The sequence below is a fragment of the Perca fluviatilis genome, chromosome 18, assembly GCF_010015445.1.
Source record: "Perca fluviatilis chromosome 18, GENO_Pfluv_1.0, whole genome shotgun sequence".
In the NCBI taxonomy this organism is placed as follows: domain Eukaryota; kingdom Metazoa; phylum Chordata; class Actinopteri; order Perciformes; family Percidae; genus Perca; species Perca fluviatilis.
Window position 1 is genome coordinate 2,035,393 of NC_053129.1, and position 25,077 is coordinate 2,060,469.

Genomic DNA, 25,077 nt, shown 5'->3' on the forward strand with positions numbered 1-25,077 from the left:
ATAATAATCTGAGCCTGTCAGCGGCAAAACGAGCACTTTAGTGAAGGTAAATACAAGCCGCACAATTGCCCTATTAACTTACAATGTAGCATGTTTCTCCGCTGCCGACTGCAGCGATCTCGCTTAATACTGGACCGATGTCAAAGATTGTTGTTCCCATCAGTCACTTAGACACAAACACATAGGAACATAGGGTTGAAAAAACGGTAATTACCTTTTTAATGTTGAACTATTCCTTTCAATGGCAAAAGTGAACCAAAATGAACACTAAATCAGCTGACAAATGTTTACACATTATTTTAATTGATCCTTTTTTAACAACACACTTATGATACAGAATGAATATTTGCACAGAAACAGACACATTTTGCTAATCATCATAGAATAAACAGTTGGTTTGACAACAATCATCAGAGGACAACTTTTTTTTTCCACTATGGCTTTTTTTTTGCCAGGTGTTTGGCAAACCAATGAAAAAGCTGTAGGGGGAGGAGGAACCAACATACTTAGAATAAAAACACAAGCTTGGGTCTTAAATGCTTTTAGGGTTTTGGACATGGTTTGAGTCAAGCTTGAAACATTAGATCCTATTCCCCCGACTGGGTGTTGTGTTTAGAATTAAAAGAGGTTACCTTCTTATGGATTAATCACAGCATTGATTAATAAATGTGGTGAAGACGGAAGACAACTAATACAACAGTCTACAATGTAATGGCATCTTGATTGCACATGCAGTTTTCGTCAAATAAACAAGATGATGGGGGAACAAATGAATAATTATGTTGTTTTATCAAATGTCATGTTGTCATCTTTTAAGGTGTTTTATCATGAGAAAAGCATCACACTTAAAGCTTATCTTAACAGCATGGATGTCAGTGTATGATAGTCTTTTAAAGAGCAACAAAAATAATCTCTTCAGTTAATCACACAGTTCAGTGCTGTTTTTTTTTAACTCTTCATGGTGACAGACAGGGAATTCATTTGCAAGTTCAAGTGTTTTGAACTGAATCTTTTAGTCAAATCATCAAACGATTTTGTTTTATTTTCACACACGTAAAAGCACACATAAAAGCACTTAAATCGTCCCTTTTATATTTGGTCACACTGTCATTCTTGTAATAAACTCAAAGTGCTATTCATATTTTTATGAGGTCTCATAGCTCGGCATTTTGGAAAAAAAACACCAATCCAAGGAATGTCATTGGAGGAGTCCGAAGCTCATCATGGCCAGTTAAATGTCCTGCCTGTGATCTGGTAAAACTTCTGATTGAAGGGGTGAAAGAACCTCTGCAATTTAGTCACCACCAACGGGTCCACGTCTGGATGGATGCGGCCCTTGCTGCCTGCCAGGCACTTGTTGAAGACAATGTTAAATCGCAGACAGTAAAATCCCCTGGTGGCGTTGAAGTACAGGTTGTACTGGCTGATTCTCGAGGGAAGGTTGAGGAAGCGCTCGACGAGCTGTAGCTCCGGCAGCGGGTCGGCGATGAGGCGGTCCCCGTCCACGATGTGGAATTGCTCCACGGGAAAGTACTTCAGCCAGCGCTCCAAGTGTTTGGTGTAGATGCTGGTCCGCACCGCTTTGTACTTTGTGTTCACCTCACAGGTGTTTGAGTCGATGGCCAGCTTCTCAAACTTGTGGTAGGTCTTGTTTTTGCGCTCCTTGCCCTCCAGCACTTGCGTGTAGTCGGACACGGCTCGGGTGGTGGGCTCGCGCACGATGATCAGCAGCTTGATGGAGGAGTTCATCTTGAAGATGCGTTCAGGGACCTCCTCTGTGATGAAGTAGGCAGGGCTCTTCTCAATGGTGATCTGATGAGGGAAGGAGAAGGGCATTTTCTCCCTGTACCAGTCGATTCCCCGGGCGTAGTTTTGGTCATTATCAAAGAAGTGGATCTCCTGCGAGGCCTTGACCACGGCAGGGTGCAGGTTGAGCATCTCCAGCAGGGCACGGGTGCCCCCCTTGCGCACCCCGATGATGATGGCCCGGGGCAGCTGCTGGACCAGGTTGTGCAGGCGTATTTGCTCCTTGGTGGCATTGCCCTTGCGTAGTTCATGGAGCAGGCCACGCTTAAACTGCAGGGTGCGGAGAGGAATTTGCTCTGGCTCAGGAGGGGGCAGTCTGCTCTCAATGGGGCAAATCGGCTGTAGCCTGAAAGAGACCAAAGCAAAGAAAGACATCCTCAGTTTCGACACTATTATAATTTGCAGCTTTTAAGAGCCATTTTTTGGTTTTGTTTGTTTGGTTTCAACCTCCCTCCACTTTTTTTTACATTTTACATTTTGGTTCAGTAAACTGCCGTTAGCGTCCTTAGCACCGGAGTTAAGTGCTGACCAGGTTTGGATTGCTGGCTGGCTGGGGGCTGACTGTGGATGTGGCGGGAGAGTGAGGCAGACAGTCAGGGGTATGCTAGTTGGCTAAATTACCATTAGATTAGTCGTTGATCTATACAATGTTGAACTGATGAATTTGTGGGTTAGCCCAGAGTTGTTAACTGTGGTCAAAACAATCGTACTACAATAACTGAGCATGTTGAACAATGTCGTAATCTTATGTTACCCACCAAGAATTAGCTAACATTATAGACCAAGCATTAGGCCTGTCACGATAGTCAATAAATCAATTAATCGCACAATAAAAAAAATGAGCTCGATAATTTTTCCGGCCGCGATAATTTCCATTTGCATGCTTGTTTGTTTTTCTCGTCTCTCTCTACCAAAGAGACTGGAGGACCACTCTCTGTTCCTTGGCGTAACGAGGAGTGAACCCTCTTGTCAGTCGCATGGTGTTTGTGGGGGCGGGACTCCTGGCGGAGAGAGAGACAGAGACAGAAAATGCTAGTTGAGAGTTGGGGCAGGGTTTCCCGCAGCACTTTGCAGTTAAGGCGGCGTCAAAAAACTAAAAAGTATATGAGCAATATCAACCGTGTTACTCGGCGTCCCGTTTTCTCCCTTTCATTTCAAACCACACAGCTGACAACCTGCAGGTGGAGGCGGTGGAGACAGGCTCGGACATACAAGCGGTTTCAGGAGAGTGGCTGCATGTGTCCGACAATGCACAGAACACCCAACTAATTCTCTCCTTTCCTGAGTCTGAAACTCAAGTAGCAGCACGTATCTCAGCTTGTCTGACTGACATCTCTTCTTGGATGTCCGCACACCGTCTGAAACTCAACCTTGACAAGACTGAGCTCCTTTTCCTTCCAGGGAAAGTCTCTCCTGCCCAAGACCTGACTATAACAATTGACAACTCTGTGGTAGTCCCCACCCAGACTGCTAGAAACCTGGGTGTGACACTTGGCGACCAACTCTCCTTCACTGCTAACATTGCTGCAACCACCCGATCGTGTAGATACATGCTGCATAACATCAGAAGGATACGTCCCCTTCTAACGCAGAAGGCGGCTCAGGTTCTGGTTCAGGCTCTAGTCATCTCACGTCTAGACTACTGCAACTCCCTCCTGATTGGCCTGCCTGCATGTGCCATCCGACCCCTGCAGCTCATTCAGAATGCAGCAGCTCGGTTTGTCTTCAACCTCCCCAAGTTCTCTCACACTACTCCGCTCCTCCGCTCTCTTCACTGGCTGCCAGTTGCTGCCCGCATCCGCTTCAAGACACTAGTACTTACATACAGGGCCACAAACGGATCAGCCCCAGCCTACAGCCAGGACATGGTTAAACCATATACCCCAACCCGCCCACTTCGCTCTGCATCAGCCAAACTGCTTGTTGCCCCCTCACAGCGAGGGAGAACTAATCACTCAACGAAATCCCGACTGTTCACTGTCCTGGCTCCCAAATGGTGGAACGACCTCCCCACCGATATCAGGATGGCCGAAAGCCTACACATCTTCCGCGGAAGGCTAAAAACACATCTCTTCCGACTACACCTCGGATAAAAAATAAATAAAAAAAATGCACTTTCATATGTCTCTTTGTAGCTTTGCTTATTTAAAGCTAATGTACTTGCACTTACTACTTGTTGTCTGGAGTTTGAACCTTCACAGTTGAAAGCACTTAATTGTAAGTTGCTTTGGATAAAAGCGTCAGATAAATGACATGTAATGTAATGTAATGTAACATTAACGGTAGAAGCCTACAGCTGTCCGCGGACACAGAGTGTGGAAAGTATGTCAGAGGTGTGTGTGTTTGTGTGTGTGTGTGTATGTCGGCCCGCCCCCACGAAGCTCCGACCTGCAGAGGAGCAGAAGCTGCACCTTCGCCAAAATGAAGACTGAAAAACAGAACTATTTTGGTACAAACATTTACTCGCCGTGTGGCAGATAGCCATATAGATAGATTCAATTTATTATATATATTATTTAAATTTAATATTTAGTGTTAAAGCGCCCATATTATGCTCATTTTCAGGTTCATAACTGTATTTTAAGGTTGTACCAGAATAGGTTTACATGGTTTAATTTTCAAAAAACACCATATTGTTGTTGTACTGCACAGCTCTCTCTCACTGCTGCAGATCCTCTTTTCACCTGGTTTCTGTTTTAGCTACAGAGTGAGACCTCTTTTCATCTTCTTCTTCTGTACTATCTTTGATTGCACTCGCACATGCTCAGTAGTTCAGATGTAGATCATGTCAGCTAGCTAACTCTAGAGACAGTAAAAGAAAGCCTGTTTCTCCAACTTTGGTCAGTTACAAGGCAGGATTAGCTGGGAGACTTCTAAATGAGGGCGCACATGTAAGTAGTTCTTTTGTAGATTATGGTGAACTTGTGTGTGTTGTAGCAGTGCTTTGCTATTGAGAACGACGTAGCATGCTAGCGTTAGCATTAGCGTTAGCATTAGCGTTAGCATTAGCATGCTAATGCTAACGGTTAGCATGCTAAGGAGCTAACGGTTGTGGTTAGCCAGCTCATTTCGGACTGTGATGTCACAGTCCGAGCCGATTTTGAACAGCTCGCCAGGAGACTGAAGGCAGGACACATTCAGAAACCGTATCTCACTCAGAACAGCATGGATTACGGTGGCCGGGAAGTGCAATGCAACATTACAAAGAATGAAACACTTTTACAAAGCTCGAGACAAATTTACATTTTGGAAAACAAATTTACATTTTGGAAAACAAATTTACATTTTGGAAAACAAAATAACATTTTAGAAAACAAATTTACATTTTGGAAAACAAAATAACATTTTCGAAAACAAATTTACATTTTGGAAAACAAAATAACATTTTCGAAAACAAATTTACGTTTTAGAAAACAAATTTACATTTTGGAAAACAAAATAACATTTTCGAAAACAAATTTACGTTTTAGAAAACAAATTTACATTTTGGAAAACAAAATAACATTTTCGAAAACAAATTTACATTTTCGAAAACAAATTTACATTTTAGAAAACAAATTAACAAGATGCAAAACACTTTTACCAGTCCCGAAACAAATTTACAAATGACAGATTCTTCACGGAAAGGGAATGTACCACATACCGGAAGTGATGAGGTGTTGTTGGGGAGCGCGTCAATTTGTGTTGTTGTGAGTGAGTATATGGCGTGAATGAAGTTTATGGTGACTTTACGTGTGGTCGGTGTTTGGAGTTTTTATATGACGCGGACCTGACGGAAACATTGGAAAAACAGGAAACGTATCGACAGCCGGGCCGGATCGAAGCTACAGCAGGGGGCAGCTGAGTCCGTCGCCAGCTGCAGGACCTGGAGCTCACTGCCCATTCCTGGGAGCAAAAACCGACACCACGCAGCTGGAGACCCAGGCCGTATTGCTGGGCCCGCTGGAGGAAGGGAAGCCCGGGAGAGAAGCGCAGATCCAGGACTGAACGGAGCGGACTGTCACAGCCTGCTGAAGTTTAAATCACAGGTTTCCTAAAGGGAGTCTGGCGGGACTCGGACTGTGGACGACCGAAACACGCACTTAAAGTCTCGTAAATAAATAAATACATGCAGAAATAAATGAATCATTAGTGGGGGAGTGAGCCTGGACATTTCAGTCTGTTTAAACTCCACTTTGAAGCAGAACCTCTTAGTTCAGAAGGGTGAAGTTTCCGTTTGTATTTTCTGTGAACTGATTATAATAAATATTCTTTGTATTAACACATTAATTAGTCTCTTTGTCTTTTTGTTTAAAAAAACTAGAACATCGCATGAGATTTTGACGATTTATAGTGATTTTATTTCCGTTAGACCTTTGCCTACATTGACGCTGATGCATTAAGGACGGCCCATAGACAGTATATAAGGCAGTGCCTCCCCTGTTCCAAGATGGCGGCTCTATTGACGCATTCGATCCATAACTGCCGTAGTCAAGGCGACATGTATACAAAACCTCATCACTTCCGGTATGTGGTACATTCCCTTTCCGTGAAGAATCTGTCATTTGTAAATTTGTTTCGGGACTGGTAAAAGTGTTTTGCATCTTGTTAATTTGTTTTCGAAAATGTGGATGGATTTTTTTCAAAGTTTGTATGTGTGTGGAAGCACCAGAGACACAAAAGAACACCCGGAATCCCAGAAAAAGTGATTTTTTCATAATATGGGCACTTTAAATTTATTGATTCAATGCAATTTTCCATCATCGCCGACAGAAGTTGACTCATATAACATCAGTCTTGTTCATCGTAGATGTACATCATTCATTCATCTATTTTTATTTCTGTGTCATGTCAAACATTCAGCCCACATGGGATAACAAGACAGCGCTCACTGATTCTTGAATCTTTGGCTAAAACATGTCCCACTAAGAAAAGTGCCAACTCTGTTGGAAATTAATAACATTTTCATGAATAAAAAGAATCAAGGTTATAATCAGGGGGTCCTTTGCACATATGTAAGGTTCTTTTATAGGTTTATTTTTTAATTTTTATTAATTTAATGTTAATTTGCTGGCCCATTGCCTACAAAATCAGTTGTCCTTGGATAGGAGATAATCATTTAAACTTGATTAAAAAAAAAAAAAGCAATAATTGAATTGAATAATATCTTTACCACATGAAATAGTACATTGTAATATGTTTTAAAAACTACAAACAGTGAGTTTTTAACAATATTTACTATTATTTTGTGGTTGCTCAAAATGTGTCCCACATATTCGTCACCACCGTCAGATATTTATAAAAAGCAATAAAGTCAGGCAACTTCAAGGTCAAATACATTCCTGAGGACCCCATTTTCAAACCTTCAGCTCTACTGCATGCTTCAACCACACTCACGTAACGTTACGCTCCCTTAAGTTTGTTCTATTTAATTTTTATATTTTGGACACTGCTACTGTCGCCACAATCTCTTTTGTATAAAAAATATTAGATTAGATTATGACAAATGTATACTTTTTAAGAAGAGGTCTGAAGTAGCTAGCAATAGAGGGGAAACAAGATGGCTAATGTGAACAACTCATTCATATCATGTGAAAGAGTCGGTTTTTATCACCACCGTCAGAGGTCACCACCGTCAGGTTTTCGTGGATATCTTCACGGCTGTGGTTCGGCCTCGAGGCTGTGGCATGCTCAGGATTGTTATTTTTTTGACCCAATAGTTAAATTAAGTTGTTAAGCAAGACGCCATCTTGTGTGGTATACATTTTGGAATTGTATGTTGTTATGAGGCAACTGTCACCAGATTAGTGTCACCACCCTCAGTTCTAAAGTCACCACCGTCAGAGGGAGTTTTTTTTTAAATGAATATGCTTACAATAGGTTTCTTCAGTGTTGTTGAGTTATTAAAGTAAAAGTCTCTTTTAATACAAATATGTTTGTTAAATAAAAAAAACATTACTTTTTTTCTATTTAGGCTTAAAGTAAACGTATGATGTTAGATCTTTTAAAGGAGTACATGTGAAACAGTATAAAAAATGAACAAAAGTGAATATTCAACTATAATATACATATTAGACCAAATAAATAAAACATAATTTGCTTTTTATTGTGTCTGATGGTGTTGATAAAAACAAAGTAATAACGTGAAGAACGTCTATTTTATGAAAAAAAATACAAAATGAGGAGGTTGCACCAGTACATTGCTGAACAGCCAACACTTTGGTCTATAATGATATACCTTCAGATTTTGTAATTTAATTAACTTTTTATTTTCAAAATTAAAACCTGTTTTATCCAAATTCCCAAGAATCAGTGCGCTATTTAACATACATCGTGCATAAACATGAATCTCCACACCAGTGCAAACAACATCTCTGTGTCCCTGATTAACTGATGGTTATTCGTTGTCGCTACAGTCCGCATTTATTATCCTATTATTTTACACTCCTGGTTAGTGTTAAAAAAAATGTCCGCACCATGTCTGCTGCATTACCGCCTTGCACTGCAGTGTCTTAAGTCACACAGGGGAACTATGATTTGCTTACCCAGACCGCCCCCTGCTGCATATCTTATGTAGTTACAGGCATATCTGATACATTGCCATGTTAAAACCACAGGTGAACGAATATTCGACAATAATGCACAATGTCAATTAGTAGTTTTGATGGTCGAATATGTGGCGTGAGATTGGTTAGGATTAGGGTAAAAATACCAGGGTAAGCCAATCAGAGGAAGAGTAGGGCGGGTCATACCTTTGCTATCCTCGGAAAAGAAATATCACGGTCTGTACAAATGCTGCCTCATTCAGGAGAACTGGCAAAACTTCCCGACATCAAAAATGTCTTCACACCTGTGGCTGCTGATACTGTAAACACATCATTCAAAATATTTTTGTCTTATACAAGTTCATGAAGTGGAGGACTGCCTGCATTGAATCACTAATTCACTCAGCCTCTGTTATAGTAATCAGTTTTATAGAGTGATAAGGTTGTATTGTGACAGTGATAGTTTCACATTGCCAGACCTTCCTCCACAGCGCTGCGGAGGAGGGTCCGACGAGTCCACACAGCATTCCTGGAAGGGAGAAAAACGTGCTCTGGTTTATTGGCATTTCTTTAAACCAATCACAATTATCTTGGGTGGTGCTAAGAGCCGGACAGAGCCACAGTGCCTCTGCTAAATAGCCTCGGGAAGGAACTTGTTTTGGTGGAACATGTGGACGTTCAAAAGTAGTTTTAGTCGTGCAACAGAATACTCCGCTTGGACAGATAGTCTAGCTAGCTGTCTGGATTTACCCTGCAGAGATCTGAGGAGCAGTTAACCATAGTCCTCACAAATCCACCGGAGGTTAGAACGCCAACACAAAGGAAGAGGAAGGGGACGAACATCCGGCTGAAAATTAGGGACATCCGGTGGAATTTCCGGCAGCACCTAAACAATCCCGGAAATGAAACGTCGTTGATATAGACTAAGACAGTGATAGCTTACCTATCCAAGGTCCCAACCCTGGCCACGAGATAGAGGACACTTCCGATAGCAAGGCTGCCCAGAACGAAGAGCTTCTGTCTCAGCAATGCCTGCTGTTTGAATAGCATGGCCCTCCATCAATCTTCAGGACTGCATCTTCAGCCTGCGGAGAGCAGAGTACATAAACCACTAATCACCAGGGGGAAGAGAGACAGCCTAATGTTTATTAACACACACTCAATCAAGGCTTACAAGTGATTAAGCCGCACTCACACGCGCCTGAAAAGTGCTGCAGTGCCATTAGAGGAAATGTTCACCCACCATCCGCCACTTTGTTACAAAGTACATTTATATATTTATTTCTGCCAACTCGAGAATCAGATTTGATCTAATGTGTGCGCGTGCTGTGAGGGCCCTGCTTCGAGACAGGAATGTTTAATATGAAGTATGGCCGCAAGGAAAATGACTATTGGTTATAGTCCGACTCGCGATGTGCCATTTGGAAGTTCTTGCACAAGTTAAAGCTGCACCAATCAATATTTCTAAATGAAGAATGGATCAAATTTGTGTTCTGAAGGGAGTCACTCAGGTGAAAATCTGCAGTTTGCCATTTTCAGCTAATTGTTTTGGTTTACATAACTGTAACTTTAGTCTTGCTTTGCCAGACCTTCCTCCACAGCGCAGCATAGGAGGGTCTGGCTATTCCACAGCATTCCTGGATGGGAGAAAAACATGCTCTGGTTCATTGGCATTTCTTTTAACCAATCACAATTGTCATGGGCAGCACTAAGCTCCGCACGGAGCCGCTGCAAAAAAAGTCTCGGGAAGGAACTTGTTTTGGTGGATCATGCAATCGTGCAACAGAAAACTCTGATTGGACAGATAGTCTAGCTAGCTGTAGTCTGGATTTACCCTGCAGAGATCTGAGGAGCAGTTAGAACGCCAACACAAAGAAAGAGGAAGGTAACGGACATGCATCCGGTGGAATTTCCTGCAGCATCAGAGCAATTCTGGAAGTGGAACGTCAAGGATATAGACTACTGTAACTTTACTGTTTGGTTCAGTGTCATCACTGTTATCAACCTTTCCAGCAGGCGCAGGCAGCTACTTCCAGAAAAACAACTGATAAACCCACTGTACACTACCTGCTCAGGACCAAATGGAAGACAAGCAATGAACTGGTGAACACAGTGGGACATTTAGCAGCTAGAGAGCAGATGTTTTTCAGGTCTCCAGAAACATGACTCCAGATGATAGCTGTCTGCTGGATTAGCAGGCTGCTGACACATTCAGCACAACAATGATTAAACCTGGAATCATTGAGTTTAGGTCTCTTGGGGGAGGCACAACACAAAATTGACATATACAGTATGTAAATAGTTCCTTATTTACACATATAGAGGATACGGAGCAACATTGGTATTCTTTTAAAGTCTGATGAAAGTATTATTAAACCTCCTTTTCAGAATGTTTAGGTCTTTGCCAACTCTTGAGAAAAACAATGTGGGTACAATTGGGCATCAATAATCAGTTCCAACTTGGAATCGTTTCAAAAATTACCATTCCAATGGAATTGTTCGGATAAAAAATTGTCTTGAATCCGATCATCGGTTTCAAATTTAACATGTGCAATTTTTGGTTTCCGTAGCGGCCGCCGTACTTCCAGACGCTTGTTGTGCTACCATGGAGCACAGCAAGCGACACTCTAAAGTGTGGCTTTATTTTGTGTTTTTTACGTCCTCTCATCTGTGAAATAAGCATGTGACCCGTTTCAACTCAACTCCACCCCTCAAAGATATGGAAGAGAGAATCAATAAGAACCGGAATCAAAAGGAAGAACTGGAATTGAAATGAGAATTGTTAAAATCTAAATGATGCCCTTGATACTCTTTAGCTTCTCCACTTTGTTTACCAGCTAGTCGCTGACTTTATCTCTCTGCCAGTAAGTGCTGTGTTAGGAATGGGTTTAACAGAGCTTTTGGAGTGAGCCCCCTAGATGGCGCTCTTGGTTTTAAGAGAAAGGCCTAAAGAATTGCAATTCAGTGTATTCTCAACCCCTTGTTGAACAGAGAGCACCATCTAGTGAGCTCAGAAAATAAAGAAATAAAGCTTCATTTGGCCATCACTACTAAATGCTGCTGAGGAGAACAGCAGCTCTGTGAAAATCCTCTCTGGGTTCATCACCACGAGCGACACATTTCACGTTAGAAATATTTATTTGATTTGATGGAATAGAAATTTTGATTAGTGCAGCTTTAATGTTATACTATTTTAGAATAGAAACTTGAGTCCAAATAGGACAGTATCACAATCTCAATAGAGAAAAACCCGTTTTCAAAACTTCTAAATCAGAAATATGGGTTTCTTTTTCACCAAATTACCCAAAAATTAAGTACAATTGCAAGTACTTGATCACTACTTTCATTGAATTTGGGGTATTTCATTTTATAGCATTTGCAAAAATTGAAATGGTTTTCAAAAACCGTCTCCTGACTAAACTTACATCATACACACGTCAGATTGAACATCGGTTCCTCTAATATTAGTTCAAATAAATCATAATTTCAAAAATGTGGTATCATTTTGAGATTTATTGACCATGAATTCCAAAAATAAGTGTAAAACTAGAGGTAATAAGTTGATGTTAGTGAAGAATAGCATCGGAAAAAAGTGACATAAACATTGAATAAAGCACCAAAAGTGCTGAAAAAAAAGTGAAAATGTGTCAAAAATATATATATATATATATATATATATATATATATATATAAAAGGTAAAAAAAAAAGTGTTAATTTTCAATTTTGACCCGGAAGGGCAACAAGTGCATGGTCGACCGGAAGAAGACACAAGGGTTAATGTATAGAATATAAAAAGCTTTTGTCAGACAAATTACAGTATCTGAACTCATTCTGTTATTTGATATGAGACCCAATCCTCGTCCTGAGAGCCTTCTCGTTTTCTTCTTGACCTTAATAAAAGGATGGTCTTCAAAATCTTCATCTCTAAACACATTTAGTAAACCGGTACAGAAAGTGTACACATGATCACATTATGTTGATCTTTATTGCTCTTTTGGCCTTTAAAGAAAATGAAAGAATTCATCTCTTTGTCCAAGAGAGGGCACTGCATCCTCTCATTCAGATGCCGCACAGAAAGGTTTGTCCGTTTGTTTGTTTTTTTGTTTGTTTTTTTGCAGATCGATACCTGAGACCTTCCTGCATCTGCGAGCGTACCACAGTGTGACTGGGGTAAATCACATTATGGAATAACAGATCCATACAGAAGTCGTAGCACTATTCTGAAAGGGCCAACTGCACTCTAATCCAGCCTTTAAGACTGCCTCCCATTACCAACCAAGCAGATCCTCCAGAGCTACTCATAAACAAGTAGAGTGAGCTTTTGACCCCAGTGTGACAGGAAAACATTTCACTCATATTGCCTTGTGGTGACTTCTGAAGGGAGACCAGCAGAGCAATTGCAATTTCATCCGTCTGACAAAGCAGAAGAATAAAGCCAGTTAGCCAGGGGCCAGCCTGTGTTTGTGGACTCCCATTTAGAAAAGAAATGTTTTTCATCACAGCCTGTATCTCTGAAAAAAAGTGGAAGCTATAAATTAAATTGTTTCCAATGAAAATAAAGTCTGTTCAGTATCTTTTTACGCCCTTGCAAAACAATGCGTGTCATTTATTTTAAGAACATTTGCAAAACTGAAACTGTGGCACTATAAAACATGATGAAATTAGATTATGTTTCACAGAATGTTTACCTTTTAAGAATTAAACCTAGACTATGTAACTTTTTAAAGAAAAATAACACTTAGGCTGCGTTCAGACAGCCTGCCCTGGCAGGTCTTTCCATTCATTTTGAATAGGCTATTTTGCCGCAGGGGGGGCACTCAAGAAAACGAGAAAGGCAACCCCACTTCACGCTGCGGTGGCCAATCATGAAACCGGGGATCAGCCTTGTCGGTGTGTTTTGAGCTCTGGTTTGAGGCGGTGTGAGAGTCCCGTACAGGAAACGGGAAACATCACTGCCTCTATCGCCGCCACAAGAAAGTTTTAAAACACCAAACACAAGCACTCAACTGGCCGGGAGATTGTGTAACAGCTGAATGTTTCCTGCAACAACGAAGCACTCGCTCTGTCTCGCTCCTCTCTTTTCTTTCTCTCTACCCCTGGGAAATAAAGCTGCCTTCAATTGCGGTCGAAAACGTCAGGATCTATAAACGATCTGACTGAAAACAGTAACTGTGAAATATAAAGTCTACTTGTGCTACATTCGGGGGTTAAAGAACACAACAGGATATCACACAAATGGGTCGTTTTATCGACACTCCCCCCGCTGCACAACCCTGTGGCAAATCGGCGGATCGCTTATTTTGGTCTGAATGCACCGTAAACAGTTAGTCTTAAAAAGTAGATTTATTTTTTTGCAGGGTATCGACACAGTTTCCATTCCACAGTCTTTGACCTGCAGAGATTCATAGCAGCTCTCACCAGACCCGGCTCGGTTGCACTAATGAATAGAGAGTACCATTTGCTGCACATTGTTTATGACTTATTTATAAGCAAACAGAGAAATTAATTGTTTGCCCTGTCAAGGAGCTTCGCCAGGCCGTGAGCACAAGAGGGGGCCCCATACAGAATTATCAATTATGGAGCAGTTATTTTCATAACCTGTGCACTGGGCCAAAGCCTTTTGTTGCGTGGGTTTTCTCCGGGTGCTCCGGTTTCTTCCCACCACAAAGACATGCATGCAACTAGGACTACAGTTGAAAATTAGCCCACTGGCTAACACTGGCGCATTTACAGAAATGTTAATTAATGTGCATTGTCCTAATATAAATAAACATATCTTCAAGAAGCTAAGATAATTTAGAGTGGCTCGGGCTGTGCATATTTAACTGCACTATACAGCAAAAATGCTATCTCTGTAGAAATTAAAGGTGCAGTAGGTAAGACTTATAAAACTAACTTCCAGCACCTCTGGCACCACCTACAGCCTGTAGTATGATTTGCAAAAATCCACCGCTCCCTGTTCAGATGCACCAATCAGGGCCGGGGTCTAACTGCTTGTCAATCACTGCTCATGCAAACGCTTTCATTCTCCCTTGTGGGGGGAGGGGCTTAGGAGACCGTTTTGGGTTTTAGCAGAAAGGGGGGAGGGACTGAGAAGTTGTTGATGTTCAAATTCTTTGGCTAAATCCTGGATCTTCACGATCCTACATACTTTAACGTACAGCCACTGTTACCATTAACAGGGTGCGATTTGTGAAAACAAATCTTTTGACCACGCACAACAAAAAACATGCAAAAATGAAATCCCTCTTCCAATACCACCATGGATATAGTGAGACTGGGCCAGCCATGCCCAAACACTTATTTATGAACTTCAATATTGAATGAAAAATAATCTCTAAATGAAAAAGCACAACGTGGTGTCAACATATAATGCAACGCTTTCAAGCCGGAGAGCAGAGTTCACGGAGAGCAGAGTTCATTTCGTGGTAAAAACTATATACTTTCACCCAGGAAGCGCTCGTTCGTTCCTCTGGAGTGTTTAATTCCAAACCACCATCTTTTTCCTAAACTTAATGAGTCATTTTGGTGCCTAAACTTAACTGTCATCGCCGCATGACACTCAATTTTTCTGTCTAAACTCCACTACCTCTGTACCCGGCTCACAGTCACCTGTTGAAGCAATGTATTGTAAGCAATGTAGGCAATAAAAATGTTGTTTTTTCGTTTTGTATATTATTGCTCTTCAATAAAACAAAAGTATTTCTTATCCGATTACTCGATTAATTGAGGGAATAATCGGTAGAATGCTTGGTTACTAAAATACTTGATAGCTGCAGCCCTATAATATATGGTCTATTGGTGAAGTAGCATTGATCACTTTGGGGGATGCATTTTGTCCCCACCGGGGATAAAAAATAATTCAGCAGAGACAGAGATATGTAGACCAGAAAAGGGGAAATCTTGTGCATTACCCCATAGAAAATGGCACCCTAATCTGCAGTGCTGATAAAATGTCTCATGCCGCTCTCTTCTGGAATGACACCTCTGCTACGGTGAGATCACTCCTGAAAGTTATTTATGTTGTCTATAAAGCAGATTCTCATAAGGTGTGACCTAAAAAAAAAAAAAACTCTGCCGAAGGCTTCAAGACAGAGAAATGTTTTGATGGAACAACCACAGGGTAGCAGCATCGCTGGGAGAAAGAAGACAAAATGGTGACATGATGCAGTGAGTGCAGATTTCTTCAGCAAGGGGAACGACATTTGTCTGGAGATGCTTTAGTTTGAAGTGCGCTGTCAGTAACAATCTTGTGTGTGTGTGTGTGTGTGTGTGCGTGTGCGTGTGCGTGGGTGTGGGTGGGAGGGGTCTGATGAGAAAAATCACATAGCGCTTTAAAAGTCTCTTACTGTGTGGAGAAGAGTTTTCTGCTAAAAATACAGTTCAAAAGACTGCCAAGGGAGCTGACATGACTGTGGGGGATTTGCAAGAGAGTTACTATGGAGCCGAGTTCAGAGATGCAATTAGCTGGCTGTACAGTTCATAGACCGAAAGACGGTGACGTCGCGCTAACACAACAATCATGTTGCGCTAACGCAACAATCACTTACATTCAACGGTTGTTTTAGTCCTGCAACAGAAAAGTCAGGTTGGACAGATAGTCTCGCTAGCTGTCTGGAACGCCAACGCCAACATAAAGAAAGAGGAAGGTGATGGACAAGTGGACGAATTGAGGGACATCCAGCGGAGTTTCAGGCGGCACCAGAATAATCCCGCAAATGAAACGTGGATATAGACTAGGCATAGCCAGACACAGCGCTGGAGTACGGTCTATCTTATCTATACGGGGATAAGGGACAAAAGGGCTCTGGCTTGTTTCTATATCTTTAAACCAATAAAAATCGTCCTCGGTGGCGCTAAGCCCCTGGATGCAGCAACAGTGCCCTTGCAAAATAGTTAGCATAAGGGGATTGGGGAAGCCTGACATTAAGTGGCCAGATGCCAGGACGATTTTGATTGCTTGATCTCAGCAATGTGAATCTGGTGGGCCAGACTACAGCTCAGCCATCTCCCTTCACTACATGCAAAAATAAAAGCAGGTCATTTAAAAACACCACCACCCACACACACACAGTTTTGACCGACATGTGTCATTAGTGATCAATCATACGTTCGCTCACAGCCTTCTGAACTAATGGGCTGAGAACGAGCGCGGCAGAAACACCCTCAGCGATCAGGGGAATGCTGACTGGCCTTTTTTGTGTGTAATTAAAAACACTGAAAAGCATTGCTGTTTACAGGCCTGATAACAACGATAATTAGTTTCCAAATCCTGGATCGTGGAAGATATGAGTTTGATAAAGGGTTACGGTGACACTGCACAAAAACCTGTTTAGTTATTAAAACACTTGCTGTGCTGTGCTAATATTCTGCCCTGCTCTGTTCTCATTTTTAGATGAGTACATAAGAGCACTGGTAAAAAAATAGACAGCCACAGCTGAGCTCTCATTAGTGTCCCTCCTATTCTGTTCATTCATTGTGGTACTGAATACACTGTTGTTGGATGGATGGCAAATGGACTGCATTAATACAGCGTTGCTCTAGCTAACTGGACAAAGTGCTTTGCAATTTATGTCTCTCATTCACCCATTCACACACACACACGCATGCACGCACGCACACACACACACACACACACACACACACACACACACACACACACACACACACTGATGGTGGCGGAGCCGCCATGCAAGTGTAACAGATGTGATCTTGCGTTGTGTTATGGAGAGACACCACCTGCCAGTATTGCCAGTTGACTAGTTTTTATTCTGGTAACAGACAAACGGTGCAGTCACTGGACTGTTCTTGAACATACATCAACGGCAATGATGACACTAGATGTATGGAAACACACACACACACACACACAATTTAGTAGATGGCTATTTTAGCTAGCAACATAGCCTACATGTTGCTGTTCTTAGAACAGAAATTAAATCGACAACTTTGTCCATATTTAACCTCCTCTAGGTACACACAATATAATGAAAAAAATAAACAATATCTTAAAATAATCTGCACAGTCTTATAAACATGATTTACGGCTTACACAGGCTGGTGGGTAAGTTAAACTGGGAAGAATGTAACGTGCGTCATTCCCTTAAAAACAACCGCGCACATATTGTAAAGGGGCAGAACACTACACCAAAGTACACAAATATACACTTTAGGTAAATAGCAAGTAGAAACATTAATAACCATGTTACATAAGGCGCAGGCCCTGTTTTTCAGGAGCAACTTCGGGTTCAGTGTCTTGCTCAAGGACACTTGACATGTGGACAGGAGCCAATAGCAGTATCAATTGGAATAGCAAAGAGGACCAGCAGTCCCTTCAGAATACCAGTCTGTAGTATCACACATACTGTGATACTATGAACTGCGGGGGGGCGGGGGCTGGGGACTCAGTCAGGAGGACAGCAGCAGCGGCAGCAGCTAGGGGGTGTGACAGGAAAACCTTTGGGGGACTCGTGACAGGAAAACCTTTGGGGAAAATTTCTGTTATACAGACCAATCAGAGTGGACTGGGCTTTTCGGGAAGGCGGGCCAATGGCTCAGACCGAGTATTTCAGACAACAGGAGCTCCCAGCAACTGGCAGTGTGAGAAACATAATATGTTTTTTGAACACTGAAGTATTCAACCAAGCTGTGTGATAAAATAGTATAACACTGATACAGTACAAATGTTAAATGTCTCATGATCGCCATTGCACAAAACGTGTTGTCTACAATGTTATCATGACCGATAGACATATTGGATAAAGTGATGCATAAGACCCGAAAATAAAATAACTTTCCTTTTACTATTTGAATTGCTCAATATTTAGGGGACAGTCCACAGTCTACTTCACACAGCCTTTACAAATGTTATTCTCTGACAGAACTGGCACACGCTCCAAATACTGTCTGCATCAAAGATGAAGTCATCCGCTCATCAAAGGCCTTTACATGTAAGAAAAAAACTCAGTTAATAATATGCATTGGGCTCTTTGTTTAGTGAAAAGAAATTCTCCAAAGTTTTGCTGGAGACAGAAAGCAGCGGCAGCGTCCTGTAGCTGGAAGAGAAGGAAGACCGAGAGAGGCTAGAGCGCTGATGAATAATTCACCACTATGGGCTTTATTGTTGTTATTGATCTTTGCTTATGCACCAGGGAATGATTCTGCGGTTGAGCTTAGAGCTCCGCCCTGCGCTGACCTCCCCACCACTCCTCCAAACCAGGCGTCCATTTTGTAATATTACATCTACATTATTTATCACCCGACGCTGCAGATCCCTTTGTCTCCAACTCTACTGGCATCCTCTTATCCTCTACCACCGTGTAGTTTACTGGAAGCATGCACATGTATTCATTTAGAGCTGGGCGATATGGAGAAAATCAAATATCACAATATTTTTGTATTGTATTGTTGTATTGTGTGATATTGCGGCGATAGTGTAGGGTTGTCTCATACAGTCTATGGGTTGACTATTGGTGCTTTCACAAAATATTAACACAATGATAAATAATCACCAATAATGTGGATACAATGACTAAGTGGGCAAAGACAAATAATAAAACAGTTAGTAAGTCTGGAAAGTTCAGAAAATGACATCACTTTACTGTAATGCAGCCTTTAAAACCAGGAACATTTGTGTCGTATCATGATATAACGCTATCCAAAATCTAGGACGATATCTAGCCTCATATATTGATGTAGATATAATATTGATACATTGCACAGCCCTACATGTGCATCTTCTTTATGTCTGCCCATGTATTTCAGATAGTCGGGTCGTTCGAGATGAGCTGCGCTTCCCGTGTAAAGTGGACGGAGACAAAAAGCTGCAGCCAAGTGGGACAGTTTCTAGCCATTTTAAGCGGCCTTCAGTCTGAACAGGAAGTCACAGATACACTCACATCCTGTTAGATCAGATTTATTAAAATGTTATCCCACCCATATATCATTTTTTTTTTATCATGAACGGATTTAGTCTCTCTGACGACTAAACATCACCATCAGCCTAGTCTACTCTACATTCCATCTCCCACACCGGAAAACTGTGTGGACTAGCCAGACCATCCTCCCCTGCAATGTGGAGGAAGGTCTGGCAATGCGAGACTAGGAGGGGATGGATAAAAACTCACACAGCAATTTGGGGTTCAGTGTCTTGCCCAAGGACACTTCAACATGTAGACTGCAGGAGCCAGGGATCGAACCCCCGACCTTCGGATTGGAGGTGGAGGTTTTGAGCAGCAGCCACATGATCAGATGTCCCTCTTGGACACAATCTGAAACAATATCTACCGAAGACTGCCAGGGACAGATCACACATGCAAACGGATTTGTCTTAGTGTAAATACACATGATGCTGTGTCAAGTGTGTTTATGCATACTGCTCAACCGTGGCCTATTTTGGGAACGTTTTTATTCCCTTTTGGCATGCACAAAGCAGAAAGTCGAGAAGAGAAAATCATGGTGACGGTAGAATGTTTGAAGTGATATGTACTCAGCTGTATGTTCTAATTCCTCTTAAAAGAATATAGCTTGTCATTCAACTGAACCTCTCAAAGGAGTGTCTTTGTGTTTGTCTTTGTGAGTATAAGTGTGTGTGTCTGTGTTCAGGACTTGAGTGTTAAAATAGAAGTAAGTGCACTCTACACACAGGGCCTTAAGATAAGAAAGTACAAACTGCAACTTAAAGTGTATGATTGTTGTCTTTTACCATGCTTTAAGGTCACACAGCAGTTGTGAGTAAAGCATTCATTCATTCATTCATTGAACCTTTATATATACACTCGAAATCACTGAGAGGAGTCCCTCATTTACGACGTCGAGACAAGTAGAGCTGTATAGTAGAGTGTGGTCTAGACCTACTCTATCTGTAAAGTGTCTCGAGTTAACTCTTGTGATTTGATACTATAAATAAAATTGAATTGAATAGTAACAAAATATAACTACTTCACTACTGTACTTAAGTACTAAAAGGCTGTATCTGTACTCTACTGGAGTATTATTTTTTTCTCCTACTACCACTTTTACTTGAGGACGTATTTTCGATGAGTTTGATACTTTTACTCCGATACATTTTTTATGTGCTGCATCGTTACTCATTACTGTTGTGAATTCCTCACGCTACGGAGACTGTGGAGGTTACAGTGTGTGGAGTTACTGCTACGTTGGTTACGTACGAGATTGCGTCGTCGTAAGTTTGTACTCTTTGTATTTAGCCATTGTTGCAGCAGATGAAGCTATTCCTGAGTTGTTTCAGTCTGCAGTGAGTACTAGATGTTAACCGTTTGACCCTGTGATGTGAAGCTGATCTAGTTTATCTGGATGTTTGACCCTGTGATGTGAAGCTGATCTAGTTTATCTGGATGTTTGACCCTGTGATGTGAAGCTGATGTAGTTTATCTGGATGTTTGACCCTGTGATGTGAAGCTGATCTAGTTTATCTGGATGTTTGACCCTCTGATGTGAAGCTGATCTAGTTTATCTGGATGTTTGACCCTGTGATGTGAAGCTGATCTAGTTTATCTGGATGTTTGACCCTGTGATGTGAAGCTGATGTAGTTTATCTGGATGTTTGACCCTGTGATGTGAAGCTGATCTAGTTTATCTGGATGTTTGACCCTGTGATGTGAAGCTGATCTAGTTTATCTGGATGTTTGACCCTGTGATGTGAAGCTGATCTAGTTTATCTGGATGTTTGACCCTGTGATGTGAAGCTGATCTAGTTTATCTGGATGTTTGACCCTGTGATGTGAAGCTGATCTAGTTTATCTGGATGTTTGACCCTGTGATGTGAAGCTGATCTAGTTTATCTGGATGTTTGACCCTGTGATGTGAAGCTGATCTAGTTTATCTGGATGTTTGACCCTGTGATGTGAAGCTGATCTAGTTTATCTGGATGTTTGACCCTGTGATGTGAAGCTGATCTAGTTTATCTGGATGTTTGACCCTGTGATGTGAAGCTGATCTAGTTTATCTGGATGTTGCTAGCTTGCTAACTTTCTTGTACATCACACGTTACTAGCTAGTGGGTGATACGTTTTTGGGGGCTTTAATCATTACTGTGCTGGAGAGGATGTTCATTTTACTTGCACAGTGTGATAATTGTACATTTTATTTCAGTATTTGTTAATATTTGTTATTTTTAATATAATATATTTAATAGTTGTTAATTTCTTTGGCTACAGCCTTAGCTAAACATTTGACATAATATAAACAATATGGTATTCAAACTTTTGACTGCTTTCTTTAATAACTACATAATACAATACTTGTACTTTTACTTTCAGTACTTTAAGTAAATTTAAAAATAAACTACTTGCAATACTTAAGTACAAACAATTTTGAATACTTTAGTACTTCTACTTAAGTGGGGTGCTTAAAGAGCACTTCAACTTCTACTCAAGTCACTTTTTTGATAGAGCACTTGTACTTTTACTCAAGTCTGGGCCTCTAATAATTTATACATGTCTGGAGACAAGTTACAAAGACAAAAACAAAACAACATCACAGAAAACAAGCGACAGTATCATAAGAAAAATGGAAAGACACTAAAACTGAATTGGAAAAATTATCTGACAAATAAATTTAGTATAATAAGGATGCAAAACAAAGTACAATTATGTAAAGCAAGTACAAGTAGAAGTCTGAAGGTTTAAAACCAGACTTCTATATTGTTCAAAAGGCACAAGTGAGTTGAGTTCAAGGCAGTGCTGTAATTTGTTCCAGGAGTCAGGAGTTCTAAAGTTAAAAGCAGTTTTCAGACCGAGCTCGTGGAACATGACAAGCCAGTCAGCAGAGTAAGGCCCCGTTTACACCAAGGGAAGACGCAGATATTTTCCTGCGGTTTGGCCTCTCATTTACACAAAGACCCTGTTTTTATCACAGAAAACGATTATTTAAAAACAAAACTCCGGCCAAAGTGGAGATTTGACAAACGGAGGTTTAGGCAGCCGAGAGAGAGAAAGAGGATGTGATTGGTTGCTGTTATTGCTATTGTCGGGATTCTGATTGGCTAATGTGGGCTTGAGCTTCTCGTTACACTGCCACCTACAGGTCTGGCATGCTCTTGACTGCATTGATGAACATAAACGAACACTTTTCTGAAAACGGAGAGGTTGAAATGTCCGTTTATGAAAATAGCCGGCCACGTGTAAACGTCGCATGAGTCTGATAAGGTCCCTCTGAGTAACAGAGGCTTTCCTAATCTTAACTAGTCATTTTGATGCCTAATCTTAACTGTCGTCGTGGCAAATTGCTCATATTTTGTTGACTAAATTAATCTCAGCCGAAACGAGCGGCAGCTCTGTACCTGGCTCAAAGTCACCTATTTTCGGTTATGAAGGCAGAGTGATAGACTGAGTCCAAAGATTTAACCCTAGGGTTATGGCCAGTTAATGGCAAATTAATAAAGAGTTTATTGCGTTTGGGGTGATTTGTGTTAAGCAGTGGCGCTAATCATTTAGCAGCAGAGCTGTGCCGTGTGCAGGGGTTAACACTGCTGGCAAAATGCAGGGCTCTCTAAGACACACGCATTTCAACTTGTTCACAAGCTCACAATCCATACCTTGTATTTCTCACGCTGATGAAGGCACAAACGCACTGAAAGCGATAATTGATGCGCTTCAATTGATGCTTCTATTGCGCACCGCAGGCATCCGATTAGAATTGCCGACATCACAAAACCAGCTGTATTTTAGAAAAGGACGCTATTTGGTTGGCATTAACTCAGTCTGTAGGGAGTTGAAACCGGAGGGTCACTGGTTCATGTCCCGTACGGACAGAAGTGAGCCTCCTGGATACTGCCAAGGTGCTCTTGAGCAAGGCAATATACTAACCCTATCAGTGGTTGGATTAGACTTTCTCCCTTGACGGCCAGTCATAAAAGTTTCATCATAGCCTATGTGCACACTGCTACTGCAGAATTATGAGATTATGATATGCGATTCACACAATCATTAATATCCTCTTGTGTTATAATGTAAAAATTAAACAAATAGAAGACTGTAGAGCGGATCTCCGCGGAGCACAAGATGCCAAGGTACATGTTAAGTATGAAAACCAAAAGACTAGGGGTGTTACAATTAGGGAAATGGCGGACCCAAAAATGCAGAGACAAGAGGGCAGTGCTAAGCTTGAGGATTTAATAAAATAAAAATGGATAAAACAGAAGAAGTCCTGAAGAAAGCAGGCAAAAATTGTACCAAAAACCAAAAGACCAGGCATCCAACAATAAACTAGCACACCGAGACAAAGGGGGTAGACATACACACACAATGATCTGACAACAGACAACACACTAAATACTAAATACACAAGGTAACGAGGGTGAAACAAGGGACAGGTGACACGAGGGCTCAGGAACAGGTGGAACACATCAGGGAGGGGCAGACAATCACAAAGGGGGGAAAACACAAGTCAGGAACAAGACACGACATGGGAGAAAACGGACTACAAAGTAAAACAGGAAACTGAAGCATAAAACATACACAAGGATGAAAACAGGGTAACACACAACAGAGAACATAAGAGACAGGAAACAACAAGGGAACGGGGAATGCATTAACACAATATAACAGGAAAAACTAACAGAAAATTGCAACCATGACAAAGGGATGATGTTAGCTGAATTTTCTTAATTTTATATATTAATAATAGAACACTTATGTTGAATGGAATTGTTATGATTTAGTGACAGATGCTCAGGCTCAAGTTCTGCAATACTACTGTATGTACAGTATGTAGCCTACTTTGAGCACTGCTGTCCAGTGGGCTCAGTTTGGGCCAAATTTTATTTTTAACAAATTTGTATTTTATCTACATAAAACAATTTTTTTTCTTTTAAACTCATTAAAATATGCAATAATTAAGATCAGTGTATACGATGGAATAGTGGCATCAAAATGTGCCAGAGGCCACCAAATTTGGGCTTTTATGGCCAAACCCTTTCATCCTTTACCAGCCATTTCCAGCAGGCGTATGAGCGGCTATTTTGAGACTGATGTGATTGTGCGCTTCATGTCCCATCTTTCCCTGCAACGCTGTACATGGTGGCAACTAACAAGATTAAGTAAGAAGGCCTGTTTTTAGCTTTAGAGAAAGGTGCACTGATTGGATTTATTAGTGGGTGGTGTGTGTGTGTGTGTGTGTGTGTGTGTGTGTGTGTGTGTGTGTGTGTGTGTGTGTGTGCGCGCCTGCCTCTGGGAGAATCCTGAATCACATCAGGTGCCAACACCTGCCTCTAACAGCTGCTGAGCCAACAGGCTTCACCCTCCAGAGGAGTCACTGTGGTCCTAACAACCAACCAACCAGCTCCGTGTTCTCCTCAGTTTCCTGCAGCTCTGGGTGGAGCAGGAAGCTGTTGGTGCCTGGCTCTGGCCCTTCAGGCGGACTGACAAACAGACAGACAGGCGGGCGGGCGGTGTTGCCAGGCCTCTGAGCGCTGCATGATGCGCTTGCGCTCAATTCCCAGCACTCCCTACAACAGCTTGCCTCGTGTAGCTTCAGTTCATCTGATTTGCTTCTATTACCCTCACATGTTATTCCCCACACTGAGCACAGCTGCCTCTCCTCTCCATGTACAGGCAGGAAAAGCATCCTTCCAAACATTAGTTCGTCTGCTTGAACGTCTCGCATTGCCAGACCTGGAAGAAGGTCTGGGTAGTCCACACAGCATTCCGGGATGGGAGAAAAACGTGCTCTGGTTTATCGGCATTACCAATTAAAGCCCGACAGATAAATGATTTTTAAGGCCGA

The 25,077-nt window shown here is 41.6% G+C and overlaps 1 protein-coding gene across 2 annotated transcripts in view; it reads right to left on the bottom strand.

Annotated features, from left to right (window-relative positions):
* Positions 1-272: 272 nt before the first annotated feature.
* LOC120547226 (heparan sulfate glucosamine 3-O-sulfotransferase 5) overlaps positions 273-25,077 on the bottom strand; it is a 128,079-nt gene continuing 103,274 nt past the window's right edge. For both annotated transcript variants that reach the window (XM_039782716.1, XM_039782717.1), the window contains 2 exons: positions 9,274-9,415; positions 273-2,152 (listed from right to left, as the gene is read on the bottom strand). In XM_039782716.1, coding sequence (XP_039638650.1) covers positions 1,222-2,152; positions 9,274-9,380 — 1,038 coding nt within the window. In that variant the 5' untranslated portion in view covers positions 9,381-9,415 and the 3' untranslated portion in view covers positions 273-1,221. The remainder of the gene's footprint in view (positions 2,153-9,273; positions 9,416-25,077) is intronic.